Genomic DNA, 17,157 nt, shown 5'->3' on the forward strand with positions numbered 1-17,157 from the left:
GTGATTTTAAAACAAATTCTAAGAAAAACAAATTTATCATCTCAGTTGTCAACTGAGGAAGCTGAGCCTCAAAGGAGCTATGCACTTTGATGACAAGCGGCCTCCTTCCCACTCATCCTGATGGATAATCTCTCATCTGCACACCACACATCATCTTCCCGCCACTGGAGGATTAGCACATTGTATCTTTTTTTCAAGGTTGTCTTCTTTCCTACTAGACTGTAAGCTCTGGAGGCTGGGCACCACTGACATGTCTATTCCTTACAGAAGCTAGCATAGTGCCGTGCACAACATAGATGCTCAGTAGACGCCTGCTGAGGAAGTGGATAAGCTGTCTCTCCACTTGGTTTATCTGCAGATCACGCATCTTCTATCCTCATTTTATCTTGGTTGCCTCTTTTCAGCATAGAAAAGAAGCACCAAGTTCACAGTAAGATATATTTTTCTGTAGACTCAGAAAATGGAGTGGGTACTAAAAGCCTGGCTTCACCATGGTGCAATCCATGCATGTAACGAAATGACACCTGCACCCCATACATTTATACAAACTATAAAACAGCAGGAGTCATCACATGGAAAAGCTGATTGTGGTTTTAGAAGCAAAGAGAGGCTGGGCACAGTGGCTCACGCCTGTAATCCCAGCGCTTCAGGAGGCTGAGGTAGGTGGATAACTTGAGGTCAGGAGTTCGAGACCAGCCTGGCCAACATAGTGAAACCCCATCTCTACTAAAAATACGAAAATTAGCTGGGTGTGGTGGCAGATGCCTGTAACCCCAGCCACGCGGGAGGCTGAGGCAGGAGAATAGTTTGAACCTGGGAGGTGGAGGGTGCAGTGAGCCAAGATTGCACCACTGTACTCCAGCCTGGTGACAGAGCAAGACTACAAAAAAAAAAAAAAAAGCAAAAGGAATATGTGACTTGCTCTATATCCCTTCTCCTGAAACAATGATACTAAATGATTGACCTCTGCTTCTTAAGGACATTTGGATGAAACGAGATTAGATAGACGGCGTAAGTGTCTCAGGAAGAGGCCAAAACCTTGCTCATGTTGTTCTAATGAGATGCGTCAGCAAAGTAGGCTGGAAGTAGCTGCCTGGGCCATGTGTGCTGCAGTCTATGTTTTCTATTCTATTTCTTCCAGTGAACATGTGGCATTTGTACCAAGAGGATCATGTCAATGGGCCTTCTGAGCTTGGATGTTTACCTGCAAAATTTAAAAATATATTAAAAAAAATAAAATGTGTAATGAGAAGAGCATACGGTCTCCAGCTCTGAGCTTCAATATTCTTTCCAGTTTTGCACAGAACAGCAAATTAGTATATGTTCTGCCCTGCAGCCACTCGACCCACTGAGGTCCTCAGGATGATAGTTGACCTCACAGGACGGGGGTCAGGCTGGAAGCTCCGCCCCTGGAAAGCTACACTGAGGAAATAAAATTCTCGAAGACTTGATTTTGTTCATAAAAGCTGTCAGGATGTAGGTTTATATTGATGGGAAAAAATAGCCAGGATGTAGTTGAAATTTGTTTAAGTTTATTGGACAGTCTGTGCAAGAAAGCAGCTCCAGGCTGTGGAGGACAGCCAGCAGCAGCCCTGACAGATTATACCTGGAACCTGCCTTCCCTCTTCAGTCACTCCTCAGATATGTCTTTCTATGAAAGGAAGAGATATTTATGTTCCAGATCATTAGTTTCCCATCATTTTCAAACAAATGGACAGGACATCCTGGATGGATAAATGAGGAAGTAAAGGGTGTTTCTTTGGCAATCATCAATTGGACAGCAGTGTCCCCACTGGAATTCTTGCTGGAGCACAGCCTCTCCCAGTGTGCAATTGTTCAGTGCACGACCTGCATCCATGCCCCAGGAGGGCCAACGGCGACAGGTCTGGCACTGCTGCTGTCACAGATGCCACGAAATGCTGCTATCCTCAGCTTTTCCAGAGGACCTATGACTTCTGGGTTTCATGACATTTTTGTCGAATTCCCTAGAGGACATTTCTGGGAAATGGCATTACCTTTTATTTTTGTAACAAATGGGGCTCAAGAACGTGGGCGCTGTTGGATCAAAGCAAAGGAGGAATAGAGATAAAGCTGGAAGCCAGTTTATGGGCAGCAGATTGCATAATGGAAATTAATTTTATCAGCCCAACTGCAAGAATGTAAGGGAAGGTTCATGGAAGTTTTACTAACTCGCATGGGAAATAACAAGTCCAAACTCTTCTATGTCAACTTAGAAGAGGGGCGTCCAATCTCTTGGCTTCCCTGGGCCACATTGGAAGAAGAATTGTCTTGGGCCACACATAAAATACACTAACACTAACAATAGCTGATGAACTAAAACAAAAATCACAAAAAATGTCATAATGTCTTAAGAAAGTTTAGGAATTTGTGTTGGGCTGCATCCAAAGCCATCCTGGGCTGTACGCAGGGCATGGGTTGGACAAGCTTCATTTAGAACCTCTTTTGATTGAGAATGGTGGCTTATGCCTGTAATCCCAGCACTTTGGGAGGCTGAGGTGGGCAGATTGCTTTGAACTCCAGAGTTTGAGACTAGCCTGGGGAACATGGCAAAACCCGTCTTTACAAAAAATATAAAAATCATCTGGGTGTCAGTGGCACCCACCTGTAGTCCCAGCTTCATGGAAGGCTGGGGCTGGAGAATCGCTTGAGCCTGGGAAGCATAGGCTGCAGTGAGCTGAGATTGCGCCACTGCACTCCAGCCTGGGTGACAGAGCAACACTCTGTCTTAAAAAAGAAAAGGACTTCTTTCACCTACCAGTCCTCCCGTTTTCTTCTTTTTCCTTTATTATCTCAGTTTCTGCTCTATTCAACCAAATTTATTTTCTTCTCTTGTGGCAACTCTTTCTCTTGCCACTGAAACTCTGCAGATGACTTTTTATTTTGGTGTTTGCAAGGCATTTAGCTTTAGATTTAGTTTTGTTTTTAAATAATTATAGATTCACAGGATGTTGATAAGACAGTACAGAGACGTCCTGGGTGTCCTTCACCCTATTTCTCCCAATGATTGCAACTCACATAATGATAGCATAAGATTAGGAGCTGGCACCGGTACCATGTGTGTATATACTACTTACGCCATTTTATCCCATGTGCAGATATGGGCAACCTCCATGCCAGGCAAGATACGAACTGTTCCATCACTGCAAAGATCTGCCTGTGCTGCACCCTGAGAGTCACGCCCACCCTCCTGTCCCCAGCACCCCAACCCCAGGCAACCACTAATCCGACTTCCATTTCTATGGTGTTGCCATTTCAATGAAGTTATGTCAGTGGACTCAGAGGACTCAGAGAGTATGTGATCTTTTGAGACTGGCTTTGTGCACTCAGCACAACGCCTTGAGTTGTTTTATAGATCAATAGTGTGTTCCTTTTCATTGCTGAGTAGGATTCCAGCACACGGCTTTTTACCTTTTCTCCTCCAACTGGAAGGAATCCTTTCCTCCCACCCAATCTTTCTCTCCTTGGAAATCATCACTTCCAATTCTCTCCACGGAGTTTCTTCTGCTTACCTCTGCCCCTCTTTCACCCTCCGTCCTGGCCTGAAGCATTGCAGATCCTCAGGGTAGGCTGGATTTGGGAAGCACAGGGGGAGGCTTGCATTTATGGGCCATGAGGGATGTTGAGGGATCGTGACTCTCCCTCCAGGACTCCCACCTTGGGACTCACTTGGAGGCAGCCCCTGAGTCTGGAGGTGCCCTCACACCTTGGGTTGCACAGACCAAGCCTTGTGCTCACTTTTTTCCAGTAGGTTTTGCTGGCCCAGGCTTTGCAGTGCAGCCTCATGCTTTGGACTGAATGGCATCCCCTCAAAATGCACATGTGGGTGCCCCAGCCCACCATGTAGCTGTAGGTAAGGCCTTTCTGGAGATAATTAGGGTTAAATGAGGTCATGGGGTAAGGTCCTGATCCAACAGGGCTAGAAGTCTCATATGAAAGAGAGACCAGAGTTTCTCTCTCTCTGCCATAAGGACACAACAAGAAGGTGGCTGTCTACCAGCCAGGAAGAGAGTCCTCATCAGGAACTGACGCTGCTGGACCTTAATTTTGGACTTTCAGCCTCTAAAACTGTGAGAAAGAAACATCTGTTGTTTAACCCACTCAGTCTGTGGTGTCTTGTTATGGAGCCCAAGCTGACACATTTCACACTGAGTTCATGATTACGATTGCTACATTGATTGCTACAAATGTAGCAATCGTAATAATGTTTGAACCTGCCTTTATATAAAATAACTTAATATCCAGATCCCACTAACTTATTATTATTATTTTTAAATTATTATTATTATTTTTTTGAGACGGAGTCTCTCTCTGTCGCCCAGGCTGGAGTGCAGTGGCGTGATCTCGGCTCACTGCAAGCTCTGCCTCCCGGGTTCACGCCATTCTCCTGCCTCAGCCTCCCGAGTAGCTGGGACCACAGGCGACCGCCACAACGCCTGGCTAATTTTTCAGTATTTTTTAGTAGAGGCAGGGTTTCACCATGTAAGCCAGGATGGTCTGGATCTCCTGACCTCGTGATCCGCCCATCTCGGCCTCCCAAAGTGCTGGGATTACAGGGGTGAGCCACCGTGCCCAGTCCCCACTAACTCATTTTTACTGTTGTCAGCCTTTTTAAAAAAATTGGTTAATTTTGAGATTAGCTTTCATTTTATCTGTGTTTGGTCATTAGAAGTGCCTTTAACTGGTTGTTGAGGGAGTTTTCTAAGCTATTGCTTGTTTGGATCACAGTCAGAAAGTGAAAGCTGAATGGAAGTGTCTCAAATTTTTAAACACCTTGTTCCTTTACCCATGGGCTGGGGATCTTGTGAGGGCTTTGTCAGCACTTCTCAGATTCAAGATCTTGATTTTCCAGGGAGAGCCCTGGAGTTGCCTCCAAGTTTCTAATGCCCAAGACAAGTTGTCACTTTTATTAGAGAGGTGGAAGTGTATTCCCTTTACATTTAATTCTAAGTCCTTCTTCAAAGGCAAAAAAGTAGATTGGTGAAAAAAGATAAGCCTGCTAATATTTTCTAGTTTTAATTTAGAACCCATGGATAGCTTCCAATGTCGAAGGATCTTCTCCTATTCCCATTTTCAATACAGCACGAACAAGGCTAAAAATTATTTCTCTAAATGATGATTATTTTTTAACCAGCTGACATATGAAATGCCAGAAATCAAAACAATGTTTCTTCTAAAACACCTGCATTCTTGGTCCACTTCCTTTAGATTTGCTAGAATCCTTTTTTTTGGGGGGTGGGGGGGCAGGGTCTTACTCTGTCACCTAGGCTGGAGTGCAGTGGTGTGATCATGGCTCATTGCAACCTCCACCTTGTGGGCTCAAGTGATCCTCCCATCTCAGCCTCCTGAGTAGCTGAGACCGTAGGCGCCAGCCACCACACCTGGCTAATTTCTATATTTTTTTGTAGAGATGGGGTCTCGCCATGTTGCCCAGGCTGGTCTTGAATTTTGGATTGCTCAAGCAATCCTCCCACCTTAGCCTTTCAAAGTGCTAGGATTCCAGGCATGAGCCACCACACCCGATTTAGATGTGCTAGGCTCTTGATTACAGTGGTGGGTCTTTTTGACCCAAATATTTGTTGCGATAGCTCAGTATATGTAGGTCCTTATTATTCTTCTATGTATTTAGCATGTTGTATTGACATGATTAATTTGATTCTACAACTTGCTACACTCATACACTGTGGAGAGAATTTCGCATCCTCAAAAAAGGCCAACTCTGAGTCTATCTAGAGTCCAGAGCTTTCATGATGGCTCTCAGGTGTTCCTATGTCTCCACATGGGTTTGCCTTGGGAGCGCCTGGCTCACACCTTGTGATTCTCAGAATCCAGTTTCCATTGGTAATACCGTGCCTGTATTCTCGATGGATCCTGAGCTACCACGGATGGGATGCTGAATTCTGTTTTGATGGTGAATTCTGGAGATTGCTGCTAAGATGGTAATAGCCTGCACTCTCAGAGTTTGTTAGAGTGAAGAAGTCAACAATATTTTCAGTGGACAGTGGGTAGGGCAGGTTGGGGACAGCTGGTCTGTAGGAATTTTAAGTACAGTTGACCCTTGGTGAACCTGGATTTGAACTGCACTGGTCCACTAATATGTAGATTTTTTCAATCAAATTTATACTGAGTGTGCCTGCCTCTCCTGCCTCCCTTCCACCTCCTCCAACTCTTTTGCCTGTGCTACTCCTAAGACAGCAAGACCAACGCCCCCTCTTCCTCAGCCCTCTCAACATGAAGACAATGAGGATGAAGATATTTATGATGATCCACTTCCACTTAATGAATAGTAAACACATTTTTCTTTTAATTTTCTTAACAAAATTTTCTTTTCTCTAGCTTCCTAGATTGTAAGAATACAGTATATCATACATATAACAGGCAACACATGTGTTAATTGACTTCATGTTATTGGTAAGACTTCTGGTCAACAGTAGGCTATTGGTGGTTAAGTTTGGGGACTCAAAAGCTATATGCAGATTTGTCATTGCATAGGAGGTTGGCTCCTCTAACTGCCGAGCTGTTCAAAGGTCAATTGTACTGGCTGATATAGGTTTGGCTTTGTGTCCCCACCCAAAATCTCATCTGAATTATAACCCTATAATCCCCATGCATCATGGGAGGGACCTGATGGGAGGTGATTGAATCATGGGGGCGGTTCCCCCCCATGCTGTTCTCATGATAGTGAGAGTATAGTTTCCTAAGGGGTTTCCCCCTTCCCGCTTGGCCCTCATTCTCTCTCCTGCTGCCCTGTGAAGAGGTGCCTTCTGCCATGATTGTAAGTTTCCTGAGGCCTCCCCAGTCATGCAGAACTGTGAGTCAGTTAAACCTCTTTCCTTTATAAATTACCCAGTATCAGGTATGTCCTTACAGCAGCATGACAACAGACTAGTACACTGCTCAAGACAATCTGCTGGGCAGGAAACCAACAGTGAGAGAGTCTTGCAGAATCAGCTTTGGTACAGTATGTAGGCTAGGGACTGGATTGAATGCCTGTATCTCAAGGGTTTCAGCCAAACACATCTGCAAGGATAAGTATTTCTGCAGGACCTAGCAGAGTGCCTCACTGAAGTCTCAGCGTCAGCCATCCTCCAGTTCAGGGGTAGGAGGCCGCCAGCTGAATAAGAACTGTCCTTTCTGCTCATCCTCCTTCCTCTCTCGGCTTCTACCCGGTAAGGTCTGAAGCAGAAACTCAGGACTTAGGAAGAGAACAAGAACACAGTCAGCGAGGGTGGGACAGCACTGTCTCCTCCAGGAGTGAGCAGCTGCCAATCACAAGCTCCGAGCAGAGGGAAGGAAGCCGGAATCCCAGATTTAAAACTAAAATTTATGTGATGAGGCTGGGCATGGTGGCTCACATCTGTAGTCCCAGCACTTTGGGAGGCCGAGGCAGGCAGATCCCCTGAGGTCAGGAGTTCGAGACCAGCCTGGCCAACATGGTGAAACCCGGCCTCTACTAAAAATACAAAAATTTAGCTAAGTGTGGTGGTGCACACCTGTAATCCCAGCTACTCAGGAAGCTGAGGCAGGAGAATCGCTTTAACCCGGGAGGTAGAAGTTGCAATGAGCCGAGATCATGCCACTGCACTCCAGCCTGGGTGAGGGAGTGAGACTCTGTCTTAAAAAAAAAAAAATTATGCGATGAATAATATCTTGGACTGGATGTTTTTAATTGTCCCACTGAGACGGTGTTTCATAACGTAAGAGTGGTAACACGTCTTTTATCTAAGAGTAGGCCAATATCTAAGAGTCATACATCCTGTCCAAGTTTTCAACCAGAGGCAGGGGAAGATGAACCGGACTGAATATTTCTAATAAAGAACTAAGGGAAACAAAAAACTGAGTTAAAAAAAAAACAAAAAACAAAAACCTCTATATAACATAAATGCCCATTTTCTCCTGCCTCAGCCTCCTGAGTAGCTGGATTACAGGCATGTGCCACTACTCCTGGCTAATTTTGCATTTTTAGTAGAGACAGGATTTCTCCATGTTGGTCAGGCTGGTCTTGAACGCCCGACCTCAGGTGATTCGCTCACGGCCTCTCAAAGTGCTGGGATTACAAGTGTGGGTTACCGCACCTGGCCTAAATGCCTATTTTCTTTCTTTTCTTTTTTTTTCTTCATTGTTTTGGAGACAGGGGTCTCGACACATTGCCCAGGCTGACCTCAAACTCCCAACTTCAAACAATCCTCCTGCCTCAACCTCCCAAGTAGCTAGAAGATTGAGTTTTAAGCCACAGACTGTGCTTGTTTAATGAACCAACTACATCTCCAGGTGAGGGTATTCAAGGTCACGGAACTGGTTCGTGGGCCCTTATTTTATAACTGAAGCACATGAGGGTTTATCTTACCCTCTTTTTGACATTTAATGCTCATAATATTGGTGCCTCTATTAAAACACAGATGGCACATATCCCATTTAAACCCAGTTCCATATAATCATTGTTCGCCACGTGCAAGTTGGAATCTAAGAGGAACCAAAAACCGACCAGAAGACCTAATGCTTATCTTATGAAGACACTCTTGGCTTCACTTCTTACCTTCACCAGAAGGTCCTTTGCCTCCTTCTCCAGCCACCGTGGGTAAAAGGGATTGTCCATGCGGATGGAGTGGAAGAGCTCCTCCTCGTCCTGCCCGTGGAAAGGCGACTGGCCAATCAGCATCTCGTAAAGGAGAACCCCGAAGGACCACCAGTCCACAGAGTGGTTGTATCGCTGACCCAGTAAGATCTGCGCAGCCAAAAGGCAGACACGAAATTAATAGGAATGAGGCTGAGGAGTGACAACCCTTCCTGAGCATTCCAAGGCCACTCAGTAAATGGTGGAGGATGGTGTGCGGTTGCAACAAGGATCACCCTGAAAACTATCTCTTCAGAAGCCAATGACTGGATAGCAATGTCTACACAATGCTCACGTTTTTGAGTTTGAGTCTGAGCAAACACTTCTTAGTTTCGATTTGTACTTTTCCTCTGGTTGTAAAGAAACAATGAAACGATGCCATTCGTTTTTATTTTCCCATCAGTGACATGAGAACTTAGGTAGCAGATATTGAACCTAGGAAAGCTGATATGTGTCTAAAGTTCTTCAGTGGCTCTGGTGTAAGCCTCGAAACCAAGCCTTCGTGCTTTGCTGACGTGTACTGTCCTGAGTCGTTGCATAAACTCTCTGTAGTAATCAAGCATCCAAAGAGGCCATCTGGACAGTTCCCTTCCTTAAAGCCTGGCTCTCTATGACCGTTCAGTTCAGGAGGCACAACTGTAATCACCGATAGGCAGAATCCAATTGTGTCCTGTGCCAGGAAAGAGAACTGAGGATAGCAAAGTGCTCAAATCTAGGCCAGGTGCAGTGGCTCACCCCTGTAATCCCAGCATTTTGGGAGGCCGAGGCGACTGGATCACCTGAGGTCGGGAGTTTGAGACCAGCCTGGCCAAGACGGTGAAACCCCATCTCTACTAAAAATACAAAAATTAACCAGGTGTGGTGGTGGGAGCTTGTAATCCCAGCTACTCAAGAAGCTGAGGCAGAGGTTGCAGTGAGCCAAGATCATGCCACTGCACTACAGCCTTGGCAACAAGAGAGAAACTCCATCTCAAAAACAAAACTAAACAAAAAAACCCCAAAGCACTCAAATCGAGAAATGAGAGATCTCTCAGAGCTACCTACAGCTCAATAGCGGGGTCTGAGTCTATCTGTTAGGGAGGAGGATTTAAAGTCTGGAAACCTACCTAATATTTTGAAAGATTTCTATCCTTTCACCAACCCACTCTTCTGGCAAAAAAGGCTTTGTATGTTCATCTTTCAATGAATTCCTTTTTGGACGTTGGAAGGTAGAGGGCACATGCCATTCTGCTCAGCGCCTGACATCCCAACAAACTGTGCCTAAGCTTCTCTGAGATGCTGCATGGTAGGATCCATCCATGGATGCAGAAATAAGGAAAATGTGCTGGTGGGTAGATTACCAATGGAAATAAAACCAGTAGGTAGAGGAGACAGTTGCACTCGCTTGCTCACTGCAGCATCATTCACAATAGCCAAGATATGGAATCTAAGTGTCCATCAGTGGATAAATGGATAAAGAAACTGTGCTATATATATACAGTGGAGTATCAGCGCTGAAAAAGGAGAAAAATCTCCATTTGCAACAACATGGATGAACCTGGAAAACATTATGTTGAGTGAAGCAAGCCAGGCACAGAAAAACAAATACTGCAAGATATCATTTATACATGAAATGTAAACACATTGAATTTATAGAAGCTGAGAGGGGCAGTTGCCAGGGTCTGGGCGGAGGGTGGGGAGGAAGGATAGGGAAGGCATTGAAAAAAATGTGGTACAACCACACAGTGGAATATTATTCAGCCTTAAAGGAGAAGGGAAACCTGTCACACACTACCTGATAACATTATGCTAAGTGAAATAAGCCAGGCAGGGAAAGACAAATACTGAATGATTCCATTTACATACGGTACCTAAAGTATTAGTTGAGGTTTTTGCCCTGACTTTCAGTGAAAAAAAACATAATTACTTCTGCACCAACCTAATAGTTAAATTCTAGAGACAGGAAGTGGAATGGTGGCTGCCAGGAGCTGTGGGGAGGGGGAATGGGGGTCTAGTTTTTGATGGGGACAGAGTTTTGGTTTTTCAAGATGAAACCCTTCTTGAAAGGTTGATTGATTGCAAAGGAGATTGATTGCACAGCTATACAATACACTTAATTTTATTTATTTATTTATTTTTGAGATGGAGTCTTGCTCTGTCACCCAGGCTGGAGTGCAGTGGCACAATCTTGGCTCAGTACAACCTCTGCCTCCTGGGTTCAAGCGATTCTCCTGCCTCGGCCTCCTGAGTAGTTGGGATTACAGGTATATGCCACCATGCCTGGCTAATTTTTGTCTTTTTGGTAGAGACGGGGTTTCATCACGTTGATCAGGCTGGTCTCGAACTCCTGACCTCAAGTGATCCACCCGCCTTGGCCTCCAAAGTGCTGGGGTGAACCGCGCCTGGCACTATTTTTAACATTACTGAACTGTACACAAAAATAGTTCAGATGGTAAATTTCATGTTATGTGCATTTTCCCACAATTAAAAACAAAACACTGGGACATAGTAGTGGCACATAACATTTTTTTAATGGAAAAGAGGGAAAAAAAATCTTTGCCAATTCATGACTGCTGCTCCAAGGATGAGTTGCAGGCAAGTTGCTTTTGGCCAAAACAAAATGGAGAAGGAATAATAGGATTGAGGCACTAAACTTAAAAGCAAGACAGTCGGACTCTTTTGGGGTTGAACATCTGTTCTACCTTGTAATGTGTTCGGGCTTAGCTGGGTGCATTTGTGAATAGACACACGTAAATACACACACACACACACACACACACACCCGCAGAAGGTATTTTGTTGTTGGCACTACTCATATCAAATGGAATTTTTCTCTTCCTTCTTTAATGGGGCCTTTGGAATGAGTGGCAGAATTGTAGCACTGATGGCCTCGGAAAGAAAATGACACTGCAATTCCAGCCATTCTCCCAGCACGTTGGGAGGCTGAGGCGGGTGGATCACCTGAGGTCAAGAGTTTGAGACCAGCCTGGCTAACATGGCGAAACCCCGTCTCTACTAAAAACACAGAAATTAGCTGGGTGTGGTGGCACATGCCTGTAATCCCAGCTACTCGGGAGGCTGAGGTGGGAGAATCACTTGAACCCAGGAGGTGGAGGCTGTAGTGAGCTGAGATCATGCCTCCGCACTCCAGCCTAGGTGATAGAGCAAGACTCTGTCTCAAAAAAACAAAAAAACAAAAAAACAAAAAAACAAAAAAACAAAAAACCTAGGCATTCCAATATTTTCTAGGAAAGCCGCATTATCTGATGTTGGTGAGCTTTTTTAGATGGAACAGATTGATGTGCTTGGCAAGCCCATCTCTGACCCTCCACCACCCCGGGCCCCCTCCTGGGAGACAGATCAGTGCTAAGTGAGGTCCAGGGGTGCTGTGCAGTGTCTCTAAGGCAGGCTTGCTAAACAAATAGAAGAACAATATCAACAGCAGCACAACAGTTTTGCTGACTATATAAAATGTCACGGGCTCTACTTCTGGCTTAATCCCTTCTAGCATAGTTTCGGGAGGCCCCTTTAACCCACTCACTTCACAAATGAGAAATTTGTGAGAAATAGGAATCATATCTGGCCCGCTTTTTACAAGCTTCTTGTGAGGATCCAATGAAAAGTTGCAAAGTCAAGATGATTCGTCTTATGGGACGACTATAAATGCTATGATAAATATCTGTTTTGATGGTGTGCTTGTCCCTATTTCTGAAAATAAAGATCGAGTTGCAAACAGAATTTTGCAACCTGTTACTAATTTCCAATATAAAAATGCTACTTGCTACTCTTACCTCAATACTAAAGTTTACTTTATAATTTAGAAAAAATAGACGTTGCCTTGAGGAATCATCTGGAAGTAGATCCAAGGAGAATTATAAAGAAATTTAAGATGCACCCAACACAATCTTTGCTCAATTTGCTGGGCCAGGGAAACATGCAATTTCTGAGACTTGCCACAAGGCGGCGTCAAAGCAAACAGAAACCATATATCTTTGTAAACAACTTCATTTTGGCAGGACAAACAAAAAGAAAATTTGGAAGGACAGGAGACAGCTGTGGTGGAAATTAAGCCTTCAAAGCTTGGCACTGTTAGTAAAAAAATTCCGTTTTACCTCAGGAGGAAGAAGCAAAATGCAAACTCACACACGCAACCGAGTGTTCACCTCAGGAATACTGACACGTTAGGAGTTTTGCAGACATTATGTCTTTTATCGATAAGAACCCCCCGAGCTAGGCACAGTTATCCCTCTTCTATAGGGGGTGATGACTGGGCTTAGGCCAAAGGTCTTATTTAAAGTCTCCTAGTTAGTGAGCTGAGAGCGACGTTCTGAATCTGGTCTTTTAGGATTTTACTACATGATGTTCCTTCCATATCGTAATGTGCCTCTTGGTATTAAACCTCAAGCTGTCGTGCTCACACCATGCTCAATTTCTTATTTTATTTTATTTTATATTTTTTAGACAGAGTCTCTCTTTGTTGGCCAGGCTGGAGTGCAGTGGTGCGATCTCAGCTCACTGCAACCTCTACCTCCTGGGTTCATGTGATTCTCCTACTTCAGCCTCCTGGGGAGCTGGAATTACGGGTGTGTGCCACCACATCCAGCTAATTTTTGTATTTTTAGTAGAGACAGGGTTTCACCATTTTGGACGGCTGGTCTCAAACTCCTGATCTCAGGTGATCCGCCTGCCTTGACCTCCCAAAGTGCTGGAATTATAGGCATGAGCCACTGTGCCCGGCCCATGCTCGATTTTTAAAGAGACTGTGGTGGAGAAACACTAGCAAGGGTGGCCCCTTTCTCTGTCAGCCCTGGGACCTCGCCTCATTGTGATCTCTTCTTCTGTTCTTTTTCCTCCCTCGCTTTGACCCAAAGAATCAGAGGCACAGCTCAAAATGCACAATGAAACCTGAGAAAGCACCGAGAGAGGAACAGTGGTTTTACCAGATGCCGGAGCAAGCCGCATCTGTCCTCCTTCAGCCTCAGGAGCTGGGACGTCGGGTCTGGACAGGTGGGGCTCTGCCACCACCATGTGCAACTGGGTGAGTGCTGCCCCCACACTCAGGGACCTCCCGGGGCCAATACCAGTGTGGTTTCCAGGTGAGTGCTGCCCCAGCACTCAGTGACCTCCCGGGGCCAATACCAGTGTGGTTTCCAGGGAACTCTGACTTTCTCCATGCATTGCAATCCCAGCTGCATTTACTGAGTGTCTAGTGTGCCACAGAAAGTATGATGCTTCCAGCTGGGTGCAGTGGCTCACGCCTGCAATCCCAGCACTTTGGGAGGCCGAGGTGGGCGGATCATGATGTCTGGAGATCAAGACCATCCTGGCCAACATGGTGAAACCCCGTATCTACTACAAATACAAAAATTAGCCAGGCGTGTTGGCAGGCGCCTGTAGTCCCAGTTACTCCGGAGGCTGAGGCAGGAGAATCGCTTGAACCCGGGAGGTGGAGGTTGCAGTGAGCTGAGATCGTGCCACTGCTCTCCAGTCTGGCGACAGAGCAAGACTCCGCCAAAAACAAACAAACAAACAAAAAAATGCTATTTCCCTGTTTAACTGCGTTCCTATTCTTTGCCAAAATGAGTTTGGACCTCCAAAGAGACACCAGCCTCTCTTTGCTCCTATTATAGGAACACAGGGGGAACAGTGGGGCTTCTGGGAGGTACTTTAGCCCTCAGGAGGCGCAGTCTAGTGAGGCGGTCCCCAGTCGCAGGAGCGCAGGTCTGGCTTTCATGTGTGGCTCCTGACGTTGCTCTGAAATGCATGAGCTTCTGAGATTTGAGTTCTCCTGACAGGAATGATGGGTGCCTGTCAGACAGACTCCATGGCCTCTGTCCCAGCTGCTGCGTGTTCCTGTGTTTTCATTCTCTGCCTCTCTGGCCTCTGTCCCAGCTGCTGCGTGTTCCTGTGTTTTCATTCTCTGCCTCACCCGGTTGGCTTTCCCCAGGCCCAGACTCTGCTCCCTGAAGGTGCTCACAGACACGTTCATAGGAGAGACAGCAGCGGAACACTCGTCAAGACCCCGCAGGGCAGCCTCAACTTAGAACCACGCAAGAGAGGCGAACATTTCCCTGCGGCACCGAGGAGGGGGAAACTGCTCCAGTTTTGTTTCCTTTTGAGGGAAAAGGGGGCAATGGGGAATTGAGAGAGGTGAAGGAAAACTTCCCCGAGCGGATGGAGGGAGGGGAGCCTCAGACCAGGCGCGGATTCTTCCAGGTAAAGAAGGGGGAAGCTGGGGAGGGTTATTTAGCCAAAGATGCCCAGAGGTGGGGAATCCAGTACACATTTAGAGATGAACTTTTAGGCTGCTTGGCTTGGTGTGGTCGTTGATTCAGGAAGCAGCTGAGGGCTGCTGCTCCAGCCTGTGTGTGGGTGGATAAGCTGTGGTCCCTGATGGGGAGAAGCTCAATGGATTGGTCAGGTGGATGCAGAGGTGCTGTGGCCGCACAGGGAAGGGGACAGCCGGCGACTCCTAAAGCTGGCGGCAACTTTAGGGAGAAGGTGACTGTGTTCCGGGGGAGGATCACAGACCAAGGATGTGCAATGGCAGAGAGGCACAGTGTGGCCTGGCTAGGGCAGGTAGCATATATATATATATATATATTTTTTTTTTTTTTTGAGTCAGAGTCTCGCTCTGTCACCAGGCTAGAATGCAGTGGCGCGATCTCAGCTCACTGCAACCTCTGCCTCCCAGGTTCAGGCAATTCCCCTGCCTCAGCCTCCTGAGTAGCTGGGACTACAGGCAGCCGCCACCATGCCCGGCTAATTTTTTGTATTTTAGTAGACACAGGGTTTCACCACATTGGCCAGGATGGTCTCGATCTCGATCTCCCTGCCTCAGCCTCCCAAAATGCTGGGATTACAGGCATGAGCCACTGTGCCCGGCCACACTTAAATTTTTTAAAAGAACTCTTCTATTCGTAGGTAGCAATTTAACGTGGCAGCACATGTTCTTAGGGACCCACATTCAGGACTGTGACTGGCACCCAGCTGAGAATGGGGACTCCTTGAGAATATTGAAGCCAGACAGAGGTGGGTCTGCACAGCACAGAGGAGAATCTGGAGACCTGGCTGGTCTGTGGCCTCTGGGGGTGCGTGTACCCGGGGTGGCCCAGACCATCCCAGACATGACAAGAAAATTTGAACTTGCATTTGTAATACATCCATTAAAAAAAATCTAAAATGAGGAAGAATTGAGGCTTCATGACTATTTACCATTTAGAGTGACACAGGTACCCTCACTGAGAAACTGAAACAGGAAGTGACGAATCCTGGGGGGAGAGGGAGGCTGCATCTCAGAGGGAGCTCCGTGGTGACTCGGCTTATCCGTTTATTTTCCATGCATCATAAATTGTGCTATCGTTTTGGGTTCTGATTTTTTCTTTTTTTGAGAGAGAGTCTCGCTCTGTCACCCAGGCTGGAATGCAGTGGTGCAATCTTGGCTCACTGCAACCTCCGTCTCACAGGTTCAAGCGATTCTCATGCCTCAGCCTCCTGAATAGATGGGATTACAAGCGCCTGCCACCACGCCAGGCTAATTTTTGTGTTTTCAGTAGACACAGGGTTTCGCCATGTTGGTCAGGCTGGTCTTGAACTCCTGACCTCAGGTGATCCACCCACCTCGGCCTCCCAAAGTGCTGGGATTACAGGCGCCTACCACCATGCCTGGCTAATTTTTGTATTTTTAGTAGAGATGGGGTTTTGCCATCTTGCCCAGGCTGGTCTTGAACTCCTGGGCTCAAGTGATCTGCCCACCTCAGCCTCTCAAAGTGCTGGGATTACAGGTGTGAGCCATCACGCTTGGCCTGAGTGCTGTTTTAACTAAATAAATTTTTACAAAATGACAAGGCCTTATGAAGTTATCTGCAAAGAGGCTTGGGCTGAAGGTAACACTGCAATAGCAATGCAAACATAACGTTTGGATGAAGCTAATTTCGCACTAAAATAATGCTTTCTTAAGCAGAACATAAGAAAATGGCAACACTGATGTTTTGATTTCTCCCAGGGCAAGCTCTCTGTCAGTCACATATGATGAAGCTAAAAACAATGATGTTTTAGCCAACAGAAGATTGGTTAAGAAAATGGAATATATCAAAAACACTGCTTTTAATTATGGACTTATATCTACTATTGTCAGTGATTTCCTTGCCTTAGTGCATATGATAATGTCTGTTTATAATTATACCTTCAGGAAGTGTATTTTCCAGCGATTATAACCATTAAAACCCAGAATTGAAATAAACAGGGGGGGCAGAGCAAGATGGCCGAATAGGAACAGCTCCAGTCTCCAACTCCCAGCACGAGCGACACAGAAGACTGGTGATTTCTGCATTCTCAACTGAGGTACTGGGGTCATCTCACTAGGGAGTGCCGGACAATCGGTGCTGGTTAGCTGCTGCAGCCCGACCAGCGAGAGCTGAAGCAGGGCGAGGCATCGCCTCATCTGGGAAGCGCAAGGGGGAAGGGAATCCCTTTTCCTAGCCAGGGGAACTGAGACACACAACACCTGGAAAATCGGGTGACTCCCACCCCAATACTGCACTTTA

General features: G+C 46.1%; 1 protein-coding gene across 5 annotated transcripts in view; it reads right to left on the reverse strand.

Moving 5' to 3' along the window:
• The window catches only part of PRKCQ (protein kinase C theta), a 155,253-nt gene that overhangs the window by 6,024 nt on the left and 132,072 nt on the right, over positions 1 to 17,157 (reverse strand). For all 5 annotated transcript variants that reach the window (XM_017872473.1, XM_017872472.1, XM_017872475.1 and 2 more), the window contains exon 16: positions 8,555 to 8,743. In XM_017872473.1, coding sequence (XP_017727962.1) covers positions 8,555 to 8,743 — 189 coding nt within the window. The remainder of the gene's footprint in view (positions 1 to 8,554; positions 8,744 to 17,157) is intronic.

This window comes from Rhinopithecus bieti, unplaced genomic scaffold (genome assembly GCF_001698545.2).
Source record: "Rhinopithecus bieti isolate Rb0 unplaced genomic scaffold, ASM169854v2 scaffold_6933, whole genome shotgun sequence".
NCBI lineage: Eukaryota > Metazoa > Chordata > Mammalia > Primates > Cercopithecidae > Rhinopithecus > Rhinopithecus bieti.